The following is a 20,091-nucleotide window of genomic DNA, read 5'->3' as shown; positions in this document are numbered from 1 at the left end:
TACAGTTCCCAAAGTAATACAGAAAAAAGAAACATAAATAATCATGCAAAGTATAATTTAGAAAATAATAAGAAATAATTTACCAATTAGTTCCTGTTGGCTACTTATTTGAGTATTCAATAAGGATTCTAGTGCTATAGAAAGCGGTTTGTTTTTCTCCTTAAAGTTAAAATAGGTTCTCTGTCTTCGTCTTTCATTGCTGTTTGCTTCTTTATAGTTAAATATAGTTATTAAATAGTTATGCAGGCTACAGGGCTTGCTTAACATCTGATTATAGCAAATGGCTTATTTTGATATACAATTAATGAAAAGTAATAGTAATTAAATTAAGAACTTTATCTTTTGTTTTCTACCTTTCTGATGTGTTTTCTGTAATAATCGGTTGCCTTTTATAATATAATATTAAAACCATGGAGGTAGTAAATGTGTTACCGACAGAGGGAGACACACTCCAACACTGTTGGAAACCGGAAGTAAACACTTTTCGTCAGCACCGGTTCAGTGTTTTGCTGAAATCTTATCGTGAAGCAACAATCCCGACATGTTCAAGTGGCCGAGACCTTTTAAATGAATGCAAACATCTAATTTGGAGTAAATTGAGGCTGGGCTGAAACGTACTGCGCTTCATAAACGGCGGTCACCTGACCGCGGGTCAGCTGACCTCAAAGTCCGCCTGGTTCCTCTCTGCAGGTAATGTTGATGTCGTCTTTTTGTTCCGTCCGCAATGAGATGAGATATTAATCTGGCCGAATATGTATTCATGCCTAAGCTCTGCGTGGTTGGTCCTCAACCAACCGCTGTCTGCATCTGACTGTGACCAGCAGACCCGACCATGAAGAAGAACAAGGCCAAGGCGAGCGGGGCGGTGGAGCGGGACCTTGTGTTTGGGTTCAAGGCGGGCCAGCACCAGTGTGAGCTGAAGGTTCCTCTCCAGTTCCCCGTGAAGGACAACGTCAGCGACCTGCATGGCCGCCTGATGCTGCTGCACAAGATTCCCTGCTTCGTGGAGGACGGTGAGGCCCGGCTCTGTTTACTGTGGACAGAACTGTGTTGAACGGACTGCATTAATACAGTGCTTTTCTAACCAGTGGCCCCTCAACGCGCTCTACAATATTACCACCCATTCACCCATTCATGCACCCATTCACACACCGACGGCGGTGTCAACCACAAACCCCCTGCATTGTGAGGTTGAGCTCGGGCCGTCTGGGTGGAGGTCCACCAAAAGAGATCCATCTGATCTGCTTCGTGGTCTTAGTGTGACGGCCGTGTCCTCACTCTCCTCTCCTCTCCTAGAGCTCCGGAGTTCGCTGTCGTCCTTCGTGGAGACAAACAGCATCCGGGACTACGACCGGGAGGCGGAGCTAGCCCTGAGTCGACTGAGCTCCGGGGACACTGACATCAACGGCCTCACCAACGCCTGGGCCAAGGCCTACGCCGAGGTGGGTACCGTCGCGTACCGCAACCCCCCCCTCCCCCTTCATGGAGCGGCCGGATCAGTTACTGTAGGAGCCGCCGTTTAGGGACTCCATTAGACGTGTATACTGCCAGGCTGATGGAGGTTTGTGGGTTTGTACCGGTCTGTGTGTTTATGTGTGCGTGTGCATGGCTTTGTGTGTGTTCATGTGTGCGTGCGTGTGTGTGTGTGTGTGTGTATGTGCCCATGTGTGTGTGTGTGTTTGTGCGTGCAGACGTCCCTGGAGCACGCGCGCCCCGAGGAGGCCAGCTGGGACGAGGACTTTGCGGAGGTGTACCACGAGCTGATCCACTCGCCCGCCTCGGAGACGCTGCTCAACCTGGAGCACAACTACTGCCTCAGCATCGCCGAGCTCATCGGGGAGAGGGACATGGAGCTGAAGCAGCTGCAGGAGAGGTGAGGGAACCCTCACAGCTCACCCCCTCACCACCCTCACAGCTCACCCCCTCACCACCCTCACAGCTCACCCCCTCACCACCCTCACAGCTCACCCCCTCACCACCCTCACAGCTCACCCCCTCACCACCCTCACAGCTCACCCCCTCACCACCCTCACAGCTCACCCCCTCACCACCCTCACAGCTCACCCTTTCATCATCCTTACAGCTCACCCTTTCATCATCCTAAGAGCTCACCCCTCATTATCCTCACTGCTCACCCCTCATCACCCTCACAGCTCACCCCTTCATCACCCTGAGAGCTCACCCCTTCCTCAAGAGTGTTAGTAGTTAACAGACCTCACCCCTTCATCAGGAGGGTTAGTCCACCCTGAGACCTGTATGCGTGGATGTGAGTATTTTGAGAGGCCACAGGTTAGAGAAGCGCTCAATGAATGCAGAGTGTAACACCCTGCTCTGTGTAACACCCTGCTCTGTGTAACACCCTGCTCTGTGTAACACCCTGCTCTGTGTAACACCCTGCTCTGTGTAACACCCTGCTCTGTGTAACACCCTGCTCTGTGTAACACCTCTCTCTGTCCCTCTCTCTGTGGTCCAGACAGGCCTCAGAGATGACCAGTGTGATGCAGGAGCTGGGAAACACTCTGAGCGACCAGGACGTCAACACCGTCGCCTCGCAGCACTTTGAAGCTCGGCAGGTCAGTCTGGGGTTCCTGAGCCTTTCTGAGCGTCTGAGTTTACCTCTGTGCTCTTCCCCCTGTCCCCGTGCGTTGACCTCTGACCCCGTACGTTGACCTCTGACCCTGTGTGTTGACCTCCGACCCCGTGCGTTGACCTCTGACCCCGTGTGTTGACCTCTGACACTGTGCGTTCACCTCGGACCCCGTGTGCCGACCCCTGACCCCATGCGTTGACCTCTGACCCCGTGCGTGTCCAGGTGCTGGAGAACCGCTGGGCCAGCGAGCTGAAGCACATGTCAGAGATCCAGAAGAAGGAGTACCAGGAGTGGGTCATCAAGCTGCACCGCGACCTGCAGAGGGCCTCCAACAGCAGCAAGATCAAGTAGGTCTGGGGGAGACGGGGGAGAGACAGACTGAGGGGGAGACAGGGGAGAGACAGACTGAGGGGGAGACAGGGGGATACAACTGAGAAGGGAGATCAACTGAGGGGGAGACCTGGGGGAGACAGACTGAGAAGGGAGAGCGACTGAGGGGGGAGACAGACTGAGAGGGGACTGGGAGACTGGGGATCGTGGGAGAGAGGGATACCGTTGGAGAGAAACTGAGAACGTAAGAGGGAGAGACAAGAGAGAAAAGAGAGTTACGGTGTTTCCCTTGGCGTCCATTATGAAGCGGCCTTCTTCCTGTCTGTCCGTCCTCAGTGAGGAGATCATGATGCAGCCCAGCCAGATGGAGGACTCTGAGGCCGGGGCGCCTCTGTACGAAGAGCAGCCTCTTCTGGAGGAGAGCTTCACCATCCACCTAGGTACCGCTGTCACATGACCACTTAGGTACCACCTGACCACCTAGCTACCGCTGTCGCATGACCACCTAGGTACCGCTGTCGCATGACCACCTAGGTACCGCTGTCACATGACCACCTAGGTACCGCTGTCACATGACCACCTAGGTACCGCTGTCACATGACCACCTCGGTACCACCTGACCACCTAGGTACCGCTGTCACATGACCACCTAGGTACCGCTGTCACATGACCACCTCGGTACCACCTGACCACCTAGGTACCGCTGTCACATGACCACCTATGTACCGCTGTCACATGACCACCTCGGTACCACCTGACCACCTAGGTACCGCTGTCACATGACCACCTAGGTACCGCTGTCACATGACCACCTCGGTACCACCTAGGTACCGCTGTCACATGACCACCTCGGTACCACCTGACCACCTAGGTACCGCTGTCACATGACCACCTAGGTACATTCCTACCTCCCAATGCACATCCCTGTTCTTTCACCAACCTGTCGCACCTGTTCAGAACACCGACTTCCCTACTTTCACCATGTCCACCTGTCCTTTCTCCTACATTATGCGTGTGTGTAACTAGTGTGCGTAACGTGTGCGTAACGTCTGTGCATTTTGTACCCCCCCCTCCCCAGGAGCCCAGCTGAAGACGATGCACAACCTCCGTCTTCTGCGCGCTGACGTCCTGGACTTCTGTAAGCACGGGCGCCACGGCCGGGGCGGGGCCAAGCTGCGGCGGCTGCAGACGGCGCTGTCGCTGTACTCCTCCTCGCTGTGCGGCCTGGTGCTGCTGGTCGACAACAGGGTCAACTCCTACAGCGGCATCAAGAGAGGTCAGAGGTCACCGGGGTCAGGGGGAGGAGGACTGTCGCCCTTTGCTTCATAGTGGGAGTTTGAAAACTGGACTTACACGTTATCATTTTGTAATTGATGCTACTATAAAGAAGTTAGTCCTTGTGGGTGGGGTAAATCCTTCTGGGTGGGGTTAGTCCTCGTGGGTGGGGTTAGTCCTCGTGGGTGGGGTTAGTCCCCGTGGGTGGGGTTAGTCCTCGTGGGTGGGGTTAGTCCTTGTAGGTGGAGTTAGTCCTCTTGAGTGGGGTTAGTCATCATAGGTGGAGTTAGTCCTCTTGGGTGGGGTTAGTCCTCTTGGGTGGGGTTAGTCCTCGAAGGTGGGGTTAGTCCTTGAAGGTGGAGTTACTCCTCTTGGGTGGGGTTAGTCCTCGTGGGTGGGGTTAGTCCTCTTGGGTGGGGTTAGTTCTCGTGGGTTGGGTGAGTCCTCTTGGGTGGGGTTAGTCCTCTAGGGTGGGGTTAGTCTTTGTGGGTGGGGTAAGTCCTTCTGGGTGGGGTTAGTCCTTGTGGGTTGGGTGAGTCCTCTTGGGTGGGGGTTAGTCCTTGTGGGTGGGGTTATTCCTTCTGTGTGGGGTTAGTCCTTCTGGGTGGTGTTAATCCTCGTGGTTCCTCCCCAGACTTCGCCACGGTGGCGGTGGAGTGCACAGACTTCCACTTCCCTCGGGTGGAGGAGCAGCTGGAGGTGGTGCAGCAGGTGGCGCTGTACGCCCGCGCCCAGCGCAGCAGCAAGCAGAGGGAAAACCCAGGTGGAAACACCACCGCTAGTAACACCACCTCTTGTAACACCCACTCTACTCTGTAGTGACACCACCTCTAGCAACACCACCTCTTCTCTAGACTCTATGCTGATGTGTCCATCTTCTTCTCCTGTCAGAGGTCAAGAGGAACGGCGCCGAGGACAGGAACAAACATCTGGAGCGGAACCCGTCCAACATCGTACCAGGTGGAACATCCACCTTAATTATCATTAATTAATCACAGAGCAGAGGGCCACAAACACTGCCCACCAAGGGCAGTACAGGAACAAGACATAACATGTCGCCTTGTCACCATGATGATGAACTCATACCAGGAAGTCATTACATCATATTTGCTGGACTCTCTCTCTCTCTCTCTCTCTCTCTCTCTCTCTCTCTCTCTCTCTCTCTCTCTCTCTCTCTCTCTCTCTCTCTCTCTCTCTCTCTCTCTCTCTCTCTCTCTCTCTCTCTCTCTCTCTCTCTCTCTCTCTCTCTCTCTCTCTCTCTCTCTCTCTCTCTCTCTCTCTCTCTCTCTCTCTCTCTCTCTCTCTCTCTCTCTCTCTCTCTCTCTTTCCCCCCCCCCCCCAGGTGAGTTCTACATCTCCCGCCACTCAAACCTGTCGGAGGTGCATGTGGTGTTCCACCTGTGTGTGGACGACCACGTGCGCCTGGGCAACATCACAGCCCGGGACCCCGCCATCATGGGCCTGAGGAACCTTCTGAAGGTCTGCTGCACCCACGACATCACCACCATCACCATCCCCCTGCTGCTGGCCCACAGCATGTCAGAGGTACACACACACACACACACACACACACACACACACACACACACACACACACACACACACACACACACACACACACACACACACAACATGTCAGAGGTACACACACACACACGTGTATGTGAACGAGATGTGTTCACATATTTGAACGGGTTCCATACTGTAGCTGGTTCAGACCGCAGGGGGGGGAGTGTAGCTGGTCAGAGCAGACCGACGCTGCAGCAGACACCGAGCCGTGGTCAGATGTATTCCTGGGGGTTGGAGGACTGCTGAGCGACGGAGGACATGTTGGACTATGCCAGCTCCTCCCCCCCGGCTGGTGAGGAGGACGAAGGGCTTGGGCGGTTCAGCGCATCTTCATCGTAGCGAGAGGAGAGCTCCTCTGGCAGCGAGCCCCAGCGCCAGACGTGGCAGGGCAGGGCGGGGAGGTAGAGAGAGGACTGGGAAGAGAAGGAAAAAAACCAAACCGCTGCATCACACAGACCCGTCTGCGGTCTAATGTGACGTTGGTATGGCCTCCACCTAGTGCCAACCTACCCATCCCTGAGGCAAAGAGGACAGATCTGCACTAGGTGCAGCCTACCAGTCCCAGGAAGGAGAGATTTGTGTTCCGTCTTGTTCACATTAACGGTTACATTCAGGTTATTTAGCAGACGCTTTTATCCAAAGTCATTTACAATAAGTGGATTTGTCAAAAGAAAGAGAAACAACAATATATCGCTGTCGGAGCAGTAAGGATGTTAATAGAATCAAGTGCCAAGCAGTAACAATCACTAGGTTAACCCGTTCCCCGTATACAACAAAGATTAAGCTTGGATAAGACGCTACACAATGCTGAGTACTATTATTAAGTTAGAGGACGTACAACATACAGGGGGTGTAAGCCAGGGTTTCTTCCTTTAGCGTTCCTTTGCCCTTTAGAGTGTTAAAGGTTTGGTGGGGGGGGGGGGGGGGGGGGGGTATAGTGTGAGGCCCTTTGAGACTGTAACTGTGATTAAGGGCTATACTAATAACATCGACCTGACTGGACATTTTTACATGGAGAGACCAGAGTGTGGTCTCCCTGGCTACAGGTTTGAGAGGAACCCGTTTCTAGTCGTCAGTGTATCCCAGTGGAAGTGAGAGGAGCCTTTTTGGGCGGCGGTGGTAGAACTTCAGGAAGCTCCAGCCGGAGGTTGTGGTGAGTACCACGTTGACAACACTGGAAACTGTCATTAAGTGGTCAGGTGGTGTGCTGTGCCCCGATTGGTTGACGTGGTCAGGAAGTAGAAAATGCCAAGGAATCCCAGGAAACAGCTGGCAGACAGAGAGTGAAAACAAACTCCAACCCTGTCTGCTAGACCGGAGTCAACAATGGAGCAACACAAACCACATGGGGACCTGATTGAGATGTTTTCTGATCTTCTCCTCTTCTCCTCCTACTTGCTGTGCAGGAGATGACCATCCCATGGTGTCTGAAGAGAGCCGAGTTGGTCTTCAAGTGTGTCAAAGGTGAAGAGACTAACTCAAAAAAAACTTGTAATATTACCACCACACGACGACACATTAACACGCCATAGCACCAACACTGCTGCAGTAGTAAAGGACTTATGTTAAGTTCTCTAACTTTATTGAGGCTACTTGGGCAGGGCTGAGAAATGATGGTTCTCAGCCCTGCTTGTAATCCTCCTGTCTCCGCCCGCAGGCTTCATGATGGAGATGGTCTCGTGGGACGGTGGGATCTCCCGCACCGTCCAGTTCCTGGTGCCCAAGGTGAGTGGTCCTCACCTGGAAGCCCTGAGTCTAAACCGGGACGTCTACCGTCTGGTTTGACAATGTGTCAGGATAGTCACCCTGATCCTAGCTGGTCACGAGACTAGGCTCATGGTCGTCCCAGCCTCAGGGGTTTGCAGGGCTGCGGCGCTGCATCGATGCCACACTCAGCCGCCACGCATTCCCCAAGGCAACTGATCACCGCTCGGCCTCAAAGGCCGGGGTAGAGGGTCGGAGGTCATCACCACAACAGGACGTCTCCTGAACCACAACACCGGATTAAAATCCACTCTCTGGTCTTCGTTTTGGAAGCAGGAAACCAAAAGACTCCGCTTGAGAAGGGCCCTACTGACAGGGGTGGGGGAGCGGTGAGGTTATTGAATATTGAAGGGGTTCAAAGGCTGGCATTTTGTGTGCCTGCTTTCCCATGTCTTCTGCGTCTGCGAGGTGTTTCTGTGGTTCTGTGTTTTTGGAGATGTGATGGCCTCTCACCCGCAGCCTATCCCCTTCTGTTGTCCACAGACCATCTCTGATGAGATGTTCTACCAGCTCAGCAACATGCTGCCTCAGATCTTCAGAGTGTCCTCCCCCCTGACGCTCACCTCCAAGCACTGAGGAACCAACAATCCCCGGAGGAACCACCACCCAACACCACCTCTGGAGGAACCACCACCCAGCGCCACCTCTAGAGGAACCACCACCCAACACCACCTCTGGAGGAATCACCACCCAACGCCACCTCTAGAGGAACCAACACCCAACGCCACCTCGAGAGGAACCAACACCCAACACCACCTCTGGAGGAACCACCACCCAACACCACCTCTAGAGGAACCAACACCACCTCGAGAGGAACCAACACCACCTCTGGAGGAACCACCACCCAACACCACCTCTGGAGGAACCAACGCCACTTCTAGAGGAATCACCACCCCTAGAGGAACCTCCAACCAACACCACCTCGAGAGGAACCATAATCCTGGTGGAACCACCACCCAACACCACACACGGCCTTGCGTGCGCTGAAGGTCTTCTTCTATCTCTAATCCAGACTTCACAGGTCTGGCTCCTGGCACTCGGTGGTCAATCAAAATGTGGGACGTGCCCCGGAGAGGAACCGACCAGTCATCCAGCACCACCGGGGGAACAAGATCCGCCCCTCTGGGGACCAATTAGCACAGAGAACCAGACTCTCGCCACCGGGGGGATATCAACGGTCAGCGAGGCGTGGAGGAGGGGGAGAGATCTGTGTGGATTGTCAGTGTCAGTCCTGATGTTTCAGTGCTCAGAGAGAAGGGGGGGGATCTGTGTGGATCGCCAGAATCAGTCCTGATGTTTCAGTGGTCAGAGAGGAGGGGGAGGTTCTGTGTGGGGCTCCAGAGCCCGTCCTGATGTTTCAGGACCTACAAAAAAAAAACAGTAAATGCAATTACAATTATTTAAAAACATATGAGACAGAATGTTTCCAGAACAGTTTTCATGACAGTGGTGACTCATTATCTCTGATAAACATTCATAGATTGTATGCAAGCTGCCCATGGCACAAGGCTTGTGTGTGATGTGTTTTCTCTTGCATCATTTTTAATTCAAAGGTATTTAATGTGATTGTGACATCTTCTGTGAACTTGACATGTGTTGTGTTTGTTGGAGCGTTAACCAATCCAATCCTAATCCAATGTTGTTAAGCTCCTGGAACAGACGTGTTCGTTAATATCTTGTCCAGAACTGTGAATTCTCTGATCAGGGTTTGAGAACACATCTCCTCTGTCCCGCTCATAAACTCGCCCCCCTGCAGTGTTTTGAATAAATTTGTCGCTTGGATTGCCGTTGCTGGGTGCCGTAATGACCTTTATGTCAATCATTCATAGAGCGTGCCTCACAGCACCAGCATTATGTTGCTTGGACTGGTTTACGATGAAAAATGTTGTTTAGTTTTACTGTCGGGCGTTGGTGGTGGTAATGGAGGGTTTGGAGTGGCACCTTAAATCTCTTTTTAAATGAGTTTCCTTCTACTTTGAAACATGGACGAGCTGAGGGCGTCGGGTGGTTGAGGCTAACCTCCTGGGGGACTTTTACTTTGAAAACAGGCTTTCTCAAAGCTGGCCTCTCTAATAGTTGTTGTTGAGTGCAGCTTGGTGGGCGATCGATCCTCCAGCAGACCCCTGGCCTACAGTCTTTGAATAAATAAATGCAGGCCTCTGATTTGATATCAGGCCTCCCGATTGGACACAGAAGATTTCAGTTCTGCTGATTTCATGTGGAGAAGATAAGACTTGTGTCTAATGGAGATATTCTGGTTAACCACACAGATGAACCATCTGAAGATAATCCCACATGGCAGAGCGGTCTCTGGAGGGGTCCGTCGCGGATCAGACCCATTAGGACGGACCTGGTCCAGAACCAGAACTAAGGGGGGGAGAAACGATTCATCCAGGGGGAAACTGATTCCATTGGAATGCGCGTCACCTGGGAAACACGATTCAGACTGATCTCCAATCTGCAACCAGGGAAGAGCCGGTTGATGATCACCAGAGACCAGGAGCAACTGAGAGGAAAACTGATCCCAAATCGGCAACTAATGAAGACCATCAGTGATGGACCATCAATAGACTAGTGATGGACCATCAGAGGACTAGACTAGTGATGGACCATCAATAGACTAGTGATGGACCATCAGGGGACCACACTAGTGATGGACCATCAATAGACTATTGATGGACCATCAGGGGACCACACTAGTGATGGACCATCAATAGTGTAGTGATGGACCATCAGAGGACCAGACTAGTGATGGACCATCAATAGACTAGTGAGGGACCATCAGGGGACCACACTAGTGATGGACCATCAATAGACTAGTGATGGACCATCAGAGGACCACACTAGTGATGGACCATCAATAGTGTAGTGATGGACCATCAATAGATTAATGATTGATTAACTAGTGATAGCATCCATCCCCATTACACATTATGCTCTGGTCCCAGACACCACCGTCTGTTCTCATACACCACTCTCTGGTCTCAGACATCACCCTCTGGTCTCATACACCACCCTCTGGTCTCAGACACCACCCTCTGGTCTCAGACACCACCCTCTGGTTTCAGACACCACCCTCTGTTCTCATACACCACCCTCTGGTCTCAAACACCACCCTCTGGTCTCCTAGACCACCCTCTGGTCTCAGACACCACCTTCAGGTCTGACACCACCCTCCACTCCCTGGGCGACCCTCTCATGGCTCTGCCTCAGGTCAGCGGTTCCTCAAACATAATCACGACGATATTAAACACACACTTAAAGGTTCGAATACGAATATAAAATAAAGTCACGTTTAACACATCCGTTGTTGTTTCCACATGGTAAACCACGGAGACATAAAGGCAGCGTGTGAGGAGGAACCGCTGTCCCGTAAAGTGCGTCTGAGTTCATGACCTCCCGAGTGTGAAACCCAACACCTTCCCCTCCTGTTGGAGCAATGATCGGTTCAAATGTAAAGATTTAGGACTGCCATATAATGGTTTTATTAAAAAAGGACCAACAAGCTAATTAGACCTAATTATGTAAATTAGTTATCATACAAATGTTAATGCTCTGTAAACAAACAATGATGCATTATCACTCCCATTTAATATATATACTGCAAATGTATTTAAACCGAGTCTATACAACAATTTTATGAAGATAGCATTTAATTATCGAGCTTGACGTTATATTTTGTAGTCTTTATGACCACCTCGTCGACAGCGCGTCCCCACATTCCGCGCCGCGGCTGTCGCCTCTCCGTTCAGTTCAGCTTTCCGCCAAACGCCGAGAGAGGATTCTAAGTTGTAGCGTTATTCCGGTCTATCGCAACTCACATCCGATTAGCAGCGTACGCCAGTTAACAGTCCCCGGTGCTGTTAGAATAAGGACATAACTCGAATAAAGACCATAACGACCAGAAGATGATGTATGGCGTTTGACAACTAACTGGATACATTAATAATTGAACGCGTAACGGAAACGGATTGCGCTCTACCATAACGCCCGCCCTTTCTCTCGCTTCTCGTCGTTCAAACCAGAAGTCCCGCCCTCTCCCTCTCCAATATCGCTCATTTGGAGCATCCCTTCCAACGAGGTAACCGCCACCCCTCCTCCCGTCCCGTCCCGGGCGGACAGTCCTGCCTACAAGTAGTTGGCCAACAGCGGGTACACCGAGCAGAACCACCACGTCCCCGTCGCCTGGATCCCTTGAAGCCGATCACACGGTAGGTCTTCCGGGGTACTTCTCTCTAGTTTGCGGCTCTGTGTTGTAGTTGTGTGTTGCGGTTGTGTGTTGTGGTTCAGTGTGACGCTTGTGTTGTACTTGATGCCGTGCTGGCGTGTTTTCGGAGACGGACGGCCGAACTCAGAGCGACCGCGGGTCTTAAAACGTCTTGGATCGCTTTGTGAGGACGAGTCGTGTCCCTACATCGCTGTGTGTATCCCCACTAAACCCGCGCGTGCGTGCGTGCGTGTGCGTGCGTGTGTGTGTGACTACACGATGTGAAAGATAGTCGTGATACACTGAGCCACGTTAGACGTGTGTGTGTGTGTGTGTGTGTGTGTGTGTGTGTGTGTGTGTGTGTGTGTGTGTGTGTGTGTGTGTGTGTGTGTGTGTGTGTGTGTGTGTGTGTGTGTGTGTGTGTGTGTGTGAAGAGTTCTCCTGTGGGACGGCCCCCCGCTGTGCCGTGCGGTACTGGTCCTGCTCCACCAGTAGGGCAGCGCGGTGGGGACCCAGTCGCACTGGCTCCTGACATGTGTACGGGGGGAGGTGGGTCTCTGGAAGTTGGTCCAAACTCCTCAGGTCGCTGAACCCCCCTCCCACCTGAGAGACGATATGGTGGTTTCTGGTGATCATCTCATTGGACTTCTTATTTTACCCCGTGCGAATATCTTTTTTTATTATGTTGTTATGAAATTCGAAAAAATACACTACAAAGTATTGGTCGTCATTAGAAATGTTTTCAGATGTTTTCTCCAACTTTTAGATGAATAGAAAATAACCAGCGAAGCTTTGAGTGCGCCAGGTTCAGAGACAGTTCACCGCGCACAGACGCCTCACCAAGGTCCAGCAGTCCAAACCTCTCCTCTCAGCAGTGTGGCTCATTATGTTTTACCGGGAAATCGGATCCTCCAGAAAACTGTGTTCAGAGGGAAGAGGACCAGAGGTCAGAGGCTAAAGCACCCACCACAGAGGGACCTTTGATGCTCCACGGTCATGACTCTGGCCTCGCACAACGCACGCCCTCCTCCTCCGTCCCTCTGAAGTGGTATTCATCCACGCTGAATAATGCCTTGTCCCTCACTCTCTCTCTGTCTCTCTGTCGGTCTGTCTCTCTCTCTCTGTGTCTCGCTCTCTCTCGCTCTCTCTCTCTCTTCTCTCTCTCATTTATTTTACACGATCAATCCAAGTTTTGTCAATTCTAAACTGTAAGGACATTATTTGCGAGGACACAAGTAATTCTTTATGTGTGTTTCGTACATAAAAAAAAAAAAAGGCCCACATGCTTATTTTTGTCCCTTCTCAGTTTCTGGGAACTGGTGTGTTTCTGCACCCTGAGTCCTGGGGTCTCTGACCCGTCGAAGGAGTTAGGAGTCAGCCTGCTTCCCCTCTCCAACACCCAGTGGTGGAGAGGGGAGGAGAGACCTCCTTCACTATGGCTTTCCTCTGCTTTGGGATACGTCTCAGTGGAAATGGCAGAACTCCTCCACTGGCTGAGCGGTGGTTTGAGATGCTGCTGTGATATCTCTGGTGTCTGCGTGTTCACGGTTTATATTGGCCCTGTGTGGAATATGCATGACGAGGCTTTCTGGTTAGGTTGAAACTCTGAATGCCTTTCCTCCCGGACCGGTTTTATCTGGTAAAGTAGACGTGTGTTATCTTAATAAGATATCATGTCTAATGTTGTCTAATTCTCCTTCTTAAAATGTCAGGATCTCTTCCACTATCATTCTTTGTCCTTCTTCAGTCTTCTCCGATTGGATATTTCATATGAAACAAAGTAACAAAGTTACTAGTTGATAGTTTGAATCTGGGGTAACGGCAACACCACACTGGAACGAACGGCGTGGCACCCAGATGGACTGTCTGAACGGGTAACCGGAGACACTCGTTCCCATGGAAACTAAGCAGCAGGGAGGGAGATGTTTTATCGATTCGTTGTCTGGACGTACAAATGACATTCATGACTGGTCTGGACTATCTACCACCCACAAAACCGCCTGGATTAGTTGGATATCCGCTGTGCTGAGGACAGGACCAGACAGCCTCAGCCTCCTCCTCGTCACCCCCCTGGGTGCTCCAGGATTAACCGTGATGCTCGAGCTCGGTGTTGCCAGATCAGGCCAGATTCGCTGCAGCCGGGGTTGCCAGATTGGGTGGAAAATCCGTCCCAATCTGGTAACACTGCTGCCGGTAGATGGATAATAACGGTTCAAAGGGGAACCTGAGGGGTTCTGAAGCTGCCCCCCCCCCGGAGCAGCAGTAAACCCCCCCCACCCCGGACTAGGGATGTTGAACCCCCTCTGTGGAACCAGTCTGGCTCACTGCCCATGGTGAGCTGCTCCGTGCCCCCCCCGCCCCAGTGGAGGTAGGGGGCTGGGGGTCAGGGTGTCCTCATCCTCCCCCTGGAGTCTCCTCGCCAGACTACCAGATGTCTGGTCCCAGGCCGGGCTAATCTGCCGCCAGGCACCAAGCTCCTTATAGACCTTTAACTACAGTCACATGACGGAGGTCACATGACCGGGGTCACCTGACGGGCGGTCACATGACCGGAGTCACCTTCTGCTCCTCAGTCACTCAATCTGACTGGACCGGCCGTCTGAGTGTCTCTCCCCCTCATACCTGTGTTCCTCCTCACCCCTGACCCCCGACCCCTCCTCTGAGGAGCTGGATTAGGGTTCAGAGTGTACCCGGCGCGGTGTGTCTCCGCGGTAACCCGGTTGGCGTGGTCAGGGGGCGTGGTCAGAGGCCTCTCTGTGCTAAGCTGTGTCTTGTCTGCGGCATTGTTTCCTGGAGCCGCCGCGGGCCGGAACAATCCCCGGTATGCGGCCGTACAATGGCTCTCTCTCCGGGCCCTCAGAACAGGTTCAGCAGGACACTCTCAGTTCAGCAGAACACTCTCTCAGTTCAGCATGGCACTCTCAGTTCAGCAGGACACTCTCAGTTCAGCAGGACACTCTCAGTTCAGCAGGACACTCTCAGTTCCACTCCTGCTGGGGCAGAGCTCTGATTGGTGAGGCTCGAAGGCCCATTGTCTGATTGGTCAGGTTGTCGGTCAGGTGAGCAGCACCGCTCTGAACAGGAGCCTCCAGGTGATGACAGGCAGCCAATAGTTGGAGAGCAATGGGGAGGAGGGCAGGAAGAGGGATCTCTAATGGGTCTCACACCGCCGCAAAATCGGAGCCGGTTCCGGGCTAGTTCGGAGCAAGAGCCAGTGTTTTGGTTTCACATCGCCAGAGAACCGGCTCCGGCCTGTAAAAACCGGTTAAACTCCAACCCCAGGATTGAGCTGGGCTAGAACGAAACTGCCTTTACGCCAGGGGCAGGGGGCGGGGGCCGGGTTATCCTTACCTTCATAAACAGGAAGTCCAACGAAGACCGGCATTTTTAAAAACACTGAAGTAAACAATGGACGTGAATCCGTGTATGGTTCGTTCTTTGAATATTCCGATTTAAAACAAAATCAGAAAAAACAATTAACAGAGACGCTTTTGGTTTTTCTGATTTGGTTTTGAAACTGAAAAAGGGCAATAGGAATAAAAATCGGTGTATGTTTTTTTGATTTTGTTTTAAATCGGAATATTCAAAGAACGAACCATACACGGATTGACGTGAAGACGAAATTATTGTTGTTGTGTTTGAAACTGGCGCGAGGGTTCTTCTTCTTATTGTACAGTTCCGGTGTGGGTGTCAGATTGACTCGGCTGCCATATCGACTCAGGGTCCTGCGCTTACAAATGACATATCGACACTTGACGTATCGACACAAGTCATCGGACGAATCCAGAAGGGTTGTTCATAAACGGGGCTCAATCATGGACATAAAAAGAAGGCTCAATCCGGCTCAATCCGTTTTGGTTTTGATTTCATTGAACGCAGCCCGTTCTTTCGCACGACAAAGCCATTGGAAACACATCTAAAAGCACTGATGACTGCATATGTAACCCAGTTCCTGTTAGGGACTCTTATTCTGAAGGACGAGAACGGTGTCTGGGTGTGGGTCGCTGTTTTGACTCTGTGTTGGGAGCGCTGGGAATAAAGTGGATCGCCCCGTTCAGTGATGGAGTATATGCAACAATAATTTGTACATTAGATTATTATTCATAGATTAGAAAACAAAAGGAGATCGTTAATACTTGGGAATAACATGGGAATGAATGAAACGCGCATGCGCATTTAAAAGACAGCGTTTACAGGAAGTGCGTCATTATTGCGCATCTAGGACCCCGAGTCGATCTGGCAGCCGAGTCAATCTGACACCCACACCGGCAAGGCGCGAGGGTTGCTGGGAAAGCGGAGACGTATGCAGACGTTTGCAGTGACGTCATGTCGTTGCTCTCGACCGGCTCCATGGCTGGCTCTGGCAGGTGTGAAACCAACTGGTTTATAACTGGGATAAGGCTGGAACCAGTTTTGAACTGGCCCTAGCACCAGCCCGGAACTGGCTCTTGGTTATTTTTGGTGTGAACGGCCTATCATTGGGTCAGATTAAAGAACATCACACTCACAGTTGTTTTGGGGGCGGTGGTAGTGGGGGTGGAGGGGGTTAGGGTGTTGGTGGTGGTGGTGGTTGGTGGTTAGGGGGCGGTGGTGGTTAGGGTGATGGTGGTGTTGGTTAGGTGGGGGTGGGGGTGGTGGTGTTGGTGGTGGTGGTGTCATTTGGCTGCATCATTTGTAATGGGAGTAAGGAGTGAGTGTTCCATTTATTTTAATGTTGGAATTAGGGATGCAGCGATTGTGAAATTGTGGGCCGATACCAATGATTAAAATAACAATTTGGCTGATACCGATGTTATTTATTCCCCTTTTCGTGCCAGGGAAACAAACCTTACCCCCCCACGCACGCACGCACGCAGACTTGCACCCACGCACCTCGTATACATGCACACACAATGACACAGGGAGAGGCTTTTATGATTTGTATGAAATCAATCTGTTTATTTCAACAACTGTGCCATCAACATTCAACATCAAAATTATTTCAACGTGGGCTTAGGCAGATAGGCCTAAATGCGCAAAAAACAGATCGCTATTTATTTTACTAAACACAGCCTGCATGACGGTGAACTAGACACGTCTTAAGCATATGGAAACTATGGCCAAAAAAATAACTTCACACGGTGTGTCTTTTCACAATTTATTTGTTACCAGCATTCGTAGTGTTGATCAACTGAGAAATACAGAAAAAGAGACTACAGGAAAAAATAAATAAGCCACCAGCGCGCACTTGTGGTAAATAAAGTTGAAAGAAAATGTCGGTCGTGTGGGAGTATTTCACTGTCTCGGAGAAAGATCAGCATATGCTGTTTGTAAGACATGTTCCAGTGACATTTCAAGAGGAGGAAGCCTCTGTTTTACCGGCGATGTTTGTCGCCTTTTGTAGGGACAGTGGGGGGGGTCACTATGAATCTGAGGGGGTCATATCCCCCCCGTCCCTAGTGCCATTTGCGCGTATGGTTATCTAGACCACTCTACTGAGACCTGAGAGAAGGTGGAGCTCAGAGAGTGTCGGGAGGTGATCTTCACCCTTACTGTTTGCTTGACCAAGGATTTGAATCTAGGTCAAACGTCACTGTTTCCTGTAGCTCCTCCCCTTACGGTCGGACGCTTTGCATATGATTGACTCTGCCTCCGTTAGAAGTCACTCTGGACGAATGTGTTTCCAAACGGCGGAATGTAACAGGGGGGGGACACGGTAGTCCTCTGTGGGCTCGGCGGGGCCGTTCTCCCACTTCTCTTATTCGGATCAGGCATCCAGTCAGAGGCCTGAGGGGGCATGCGGTCCAGGACTGGGAGAACCGGACTGGAGGGGAACAGGGTTCCTCTGTGGAATGCAGACCATCAGGTCTGTGGCCCCCAGGTCCCAGCAGGGTGGGGGGGGGTCTGGTGTATGGGGGGCTCCGTGAGACTCGGAGGCACAAAGTGTTCCCCCGCCCCCCCGCAGAGGGGGGGTCGGAGGTCGCCGCTGCTCCCCTGTAATAGAGCGACCGTAGCCAGCTGGGCCTGGGAACATGGCCGCCAATCCCCTAATGACGCCCCCCCCCACACCTCAGCAATAAGATTAGACGACATCGACCCCCCCCCCCCCCCACCCATCCCGTTCACCACATCACAAACTGCTCTTCTGTTGGGTCGTCATTTGTTTTGATAAATTGTCACAATTAGCTTTTCCAAAGTGTGTGTGTGTGTGTGTGTGTGTGTGTGTGTGTGTGTGTGTGTGTGTGTGTGTGTGTGTGTGTGTGTGTGTGTGTGTGTGTGTGTGTGTGTGTGTGTGTGTGTGTTCCGTCGGGCCAAGGTGTTGGGGGTCCACCGGCTCAGAACCCACGGAAACAAGCGCACCCATCTGCTCATCTCCGTCTCAGCCCATTACTGCGAACTGTGAATGCACTCCAACGACACAGCGGACGCTGGGGGGTTAATAGCTGACACACCTGGGCTCGCCTGGGCTCACCTGGAGACACCTGGAGTCACCTTGAGTTCCGGCCGATTGCAGTCGACTGCCAATGAATAAGCAGTATTTTGAAAAGGAAGGAAGTACCTTTGTACCTTTGTCGGTTAAGCCTTTTCCTTTGTACTTCAAAACAATATCTGCAATATCTGGGAACGCGTGGGGCGACACTGTGGTCAAGTCTCTCTCTCTGACTGTGTCCCCTAGTCTCTCTGTCCCCATGGCTTGTCTCTGTCTCGGTGTGTCCCCATGGCTTCTCTCTCTGTCACTGTCTCTGTCTCTGTCTTCACCCCCCCCCCCCCCCCCCATGGCTTGTATCTCTCCCTCCCCCACTCAGAAACGTGTAACTCTGCAGAATGCCACCTTGTGGTCATGACCGACTGAATGAATGGATGAATGTGGAGACGACGGATGCTTGAGTGGATCAGTGCGTTGCGGTGGGGGGGCTGCGGCGGGAGACGGGGGCCAGAGTATGTTGAAGGAGGATTCTGGTGTTGGGGTTTCTTTGAAGCGGGGGTGAACACATGACACCAGAGACGGGCTCTTTCATGTGGGCAGAAAGAGAAGCTGGGCGGGGCTTTGATACACGACGCCTCCGCGACCGCCATTCAGCCCGAATGAGGGAGGGAGCGGGGGGCAGGGGGGGCTTTGATGTCCCGTTCAGCCGCGCTATTGTCTGGTGACGAGACGACTGGTCGAGACACGGAGCTAGGGGGGCTAAGCCTGGGATGGCTCCCTGACACCCTCACTCACTCACTCACTCACTCACTCACTCACTCACTCACTCACTCACTCACTCACTCACTCACTCACTCACTCACTCACTCACTCACGCTGTGTACTGGGAGCAGGAGAGGAGGTGATGTTTGGTCCTGATTACACAGTGCTTGGCTTTCCAGAATCACAGGGTGTGGAGGGTGGGACTTTAGGGTTAGACTGTACGTGAGTAATCTGAAAGCTGACAACAGAACAGCTCAGGTCTGAGGGAACCTTCTCCGTCAAACTCGGCCAGCACTAGTAAGCAAAAGAAGGTTTCAAATCTGTTTAGACCGGCCACTCGAGAAATGATTATTAAAAGCTCCTTCTGAAAGCTTCATCCACTTAGTGGAATAGTGTTCTTCGGTAGAAAATCCGTAACGAAACGGGTCTCTCTACCCCCCGGGTCTCCAACTCCCTGGGTCATTACCTGGGTCGCTACCCCCTGCTCTCTATCCCCTGGGTCCCTACCCCCCTGGGTCCCTACCCCCCTTGGTCCCTACCTGAGTCTCTACCCCCTGGGTCTCTACGTGGGTCTCTACCCCCTGGGTCTCTACCTGGGTCGGTACCCCCTTGGTATCTACCTGGGTCTGTACCCCCCTGGGTCTCTACCAACTGGGTCTCCACCTGGGTCTCCACTCAATTCATTGGCCTCTACTTTTGGGCTGCATCTGTTCAATCAGTGAGTGCCATCGGCCAAAGTCACCAAAATACATGAGTGCCGTCTGATGTATTCTGGTGATGGTGATGTAATGACGTGTTGGACGATTTCCCATTAAGGGAACCTCCCCGGCCAGTCTGAGCCGGCCGTCCAGCATCCTTGTGGGTAGCTCTGTGTGTCTGAGAGGCGGCCACCAGCTGGCGCCCAGACCACTTCCTGTTTGACGGAAGAGGAACCCAGCTCAACCACGACTGTTTCCACGGTTTCCACGGTGACCCGGAGTTCAACCTGCTCCTTGACATCTGCTCCTCCGGGGTGGTGTGGACCATCACCAGCCCCCTGCTGATGAGAACCTCCAATCAGAGCCACCAGAAGAGCCCCCCACCCCCCCCCCCCCCCCCCGGCTCCTCCTGGGCCCTCAGAGCCCACCTCCATCAATGGTCCTCTGTGGGGGAACCCGTGAGGCCTGTGTTGTGTTCTCCGTCATAATG

At 52.3% G+C, this 20,091-nt stretch overlaps 2 protein-coding genes across 4 annotated transcripts in view; both read left to right on the top strand.

Moving 5' to 3' along the window:
• Positions 1-301: 301 nt before the first annotated feature.
• Positions 302-10,839, top strand: c9h12orf4 (chromosome 9 C12orf4 homolog). Of its 3 annotated transcripts, none has more exons than XM_056598077.1 (14): positions 302-690; positions 822-1,013; positions 1,297-1,442; positions 1,692-1,873; positions 2,474-2,573; positions 2,813-2,937; positions 3,257-3,360; positions 3,999-4,196; positions 4,830-4,976; positions 5,087-5,155; positions 5,538-5,740; positions 7,171-7,228; positions 7,422-7,489; positions 8,012-10,839. In XM_056598077.1, exons 2-14 carry the CDS (start codon positions 833-835, stop codon positions 8,102-8,104), a joined length of 1,674 nt encoding a protein of 557 aa, XP_056454052.1. In that variant the 5' UTR covers positions 302-690; positions 822-832; the 3' UTR covers positions 8,105-10,839. The 3 variants fall into 3 exon arrangements, with proteins under 3 accessions (XP_056454052.1, XP_056454051.1, XP_056454053.1); XM_056598076.1 differs by having other exon boundaries at positions 303-690; positions 825-1,013; XM_056598078.1 differs by having other exon boundaries at positions 304-690; positions 825-1,013; positions 4,830-4,958.
• Positions 10,840-11,578: 739 nt separating this feature from the next.
• The window catches only part of slc45a3 (solute carrier family 45 member 3), a 29,125-nt gene continuing 20,612 nt past the window's right edge, over positions 11,579-20,091 (top strand). Inside the window, exon 1 of the mRNA XM_056598074.1 lies at positions 11,579-11,739. The gene's annotated coding sequence lies outside the window, so the exon portion shown is untranslated. The remainder of the gene's footprint in view (positions 11,740-20,091) is intronic.

The sequence above is a fragment of the Gadus chalcogrammus genome, chromosome 9 (assembly GCF_026213295.1).
Source record: "Gadus chalcogrammus isolate NIFS_2021 chromosome 9, NIFS_Gcha_1.0, whole genome shotgun sequence".
NCBI classification, from domain to species: Eukaryota; Metazoa; Chordata; class Actinopteri; order Gadiformes; family Gadidae; genus Gadus; species Gadus chalcogrammus.
The sequence above is the reverse complement of the archived record's forward strand: the minus strand, read 5'-3'. Positions and strand labels throughout refer to the sequence as shown.

Bases quoted from the DNA above. Each gene is read 5' to 3' on its own strand.
- c9h12orf4 (XM_056598077.1), top strand. From the start codon at position 833: ATGAAGAAGAACAAGGCCAAGGCGAGCGGGGCGGTGGAGCGGGACCTT. The intron at 1,014-1,296 runs GTGAGGCCCGGC...CTCCTCTCCTAG, and splicing joins TCCCTGCTTCGTGGAGGACG to AGCTCCGGAGTTCGCTGTCG. The intron at 4,197-4,829 runs GTCAGAGGTCAC...GTTCCTCCCCAG, and splicing joins CTACAGCGGCATCAAGAGAG to ACTTCGCCACGGTGGCGGTG.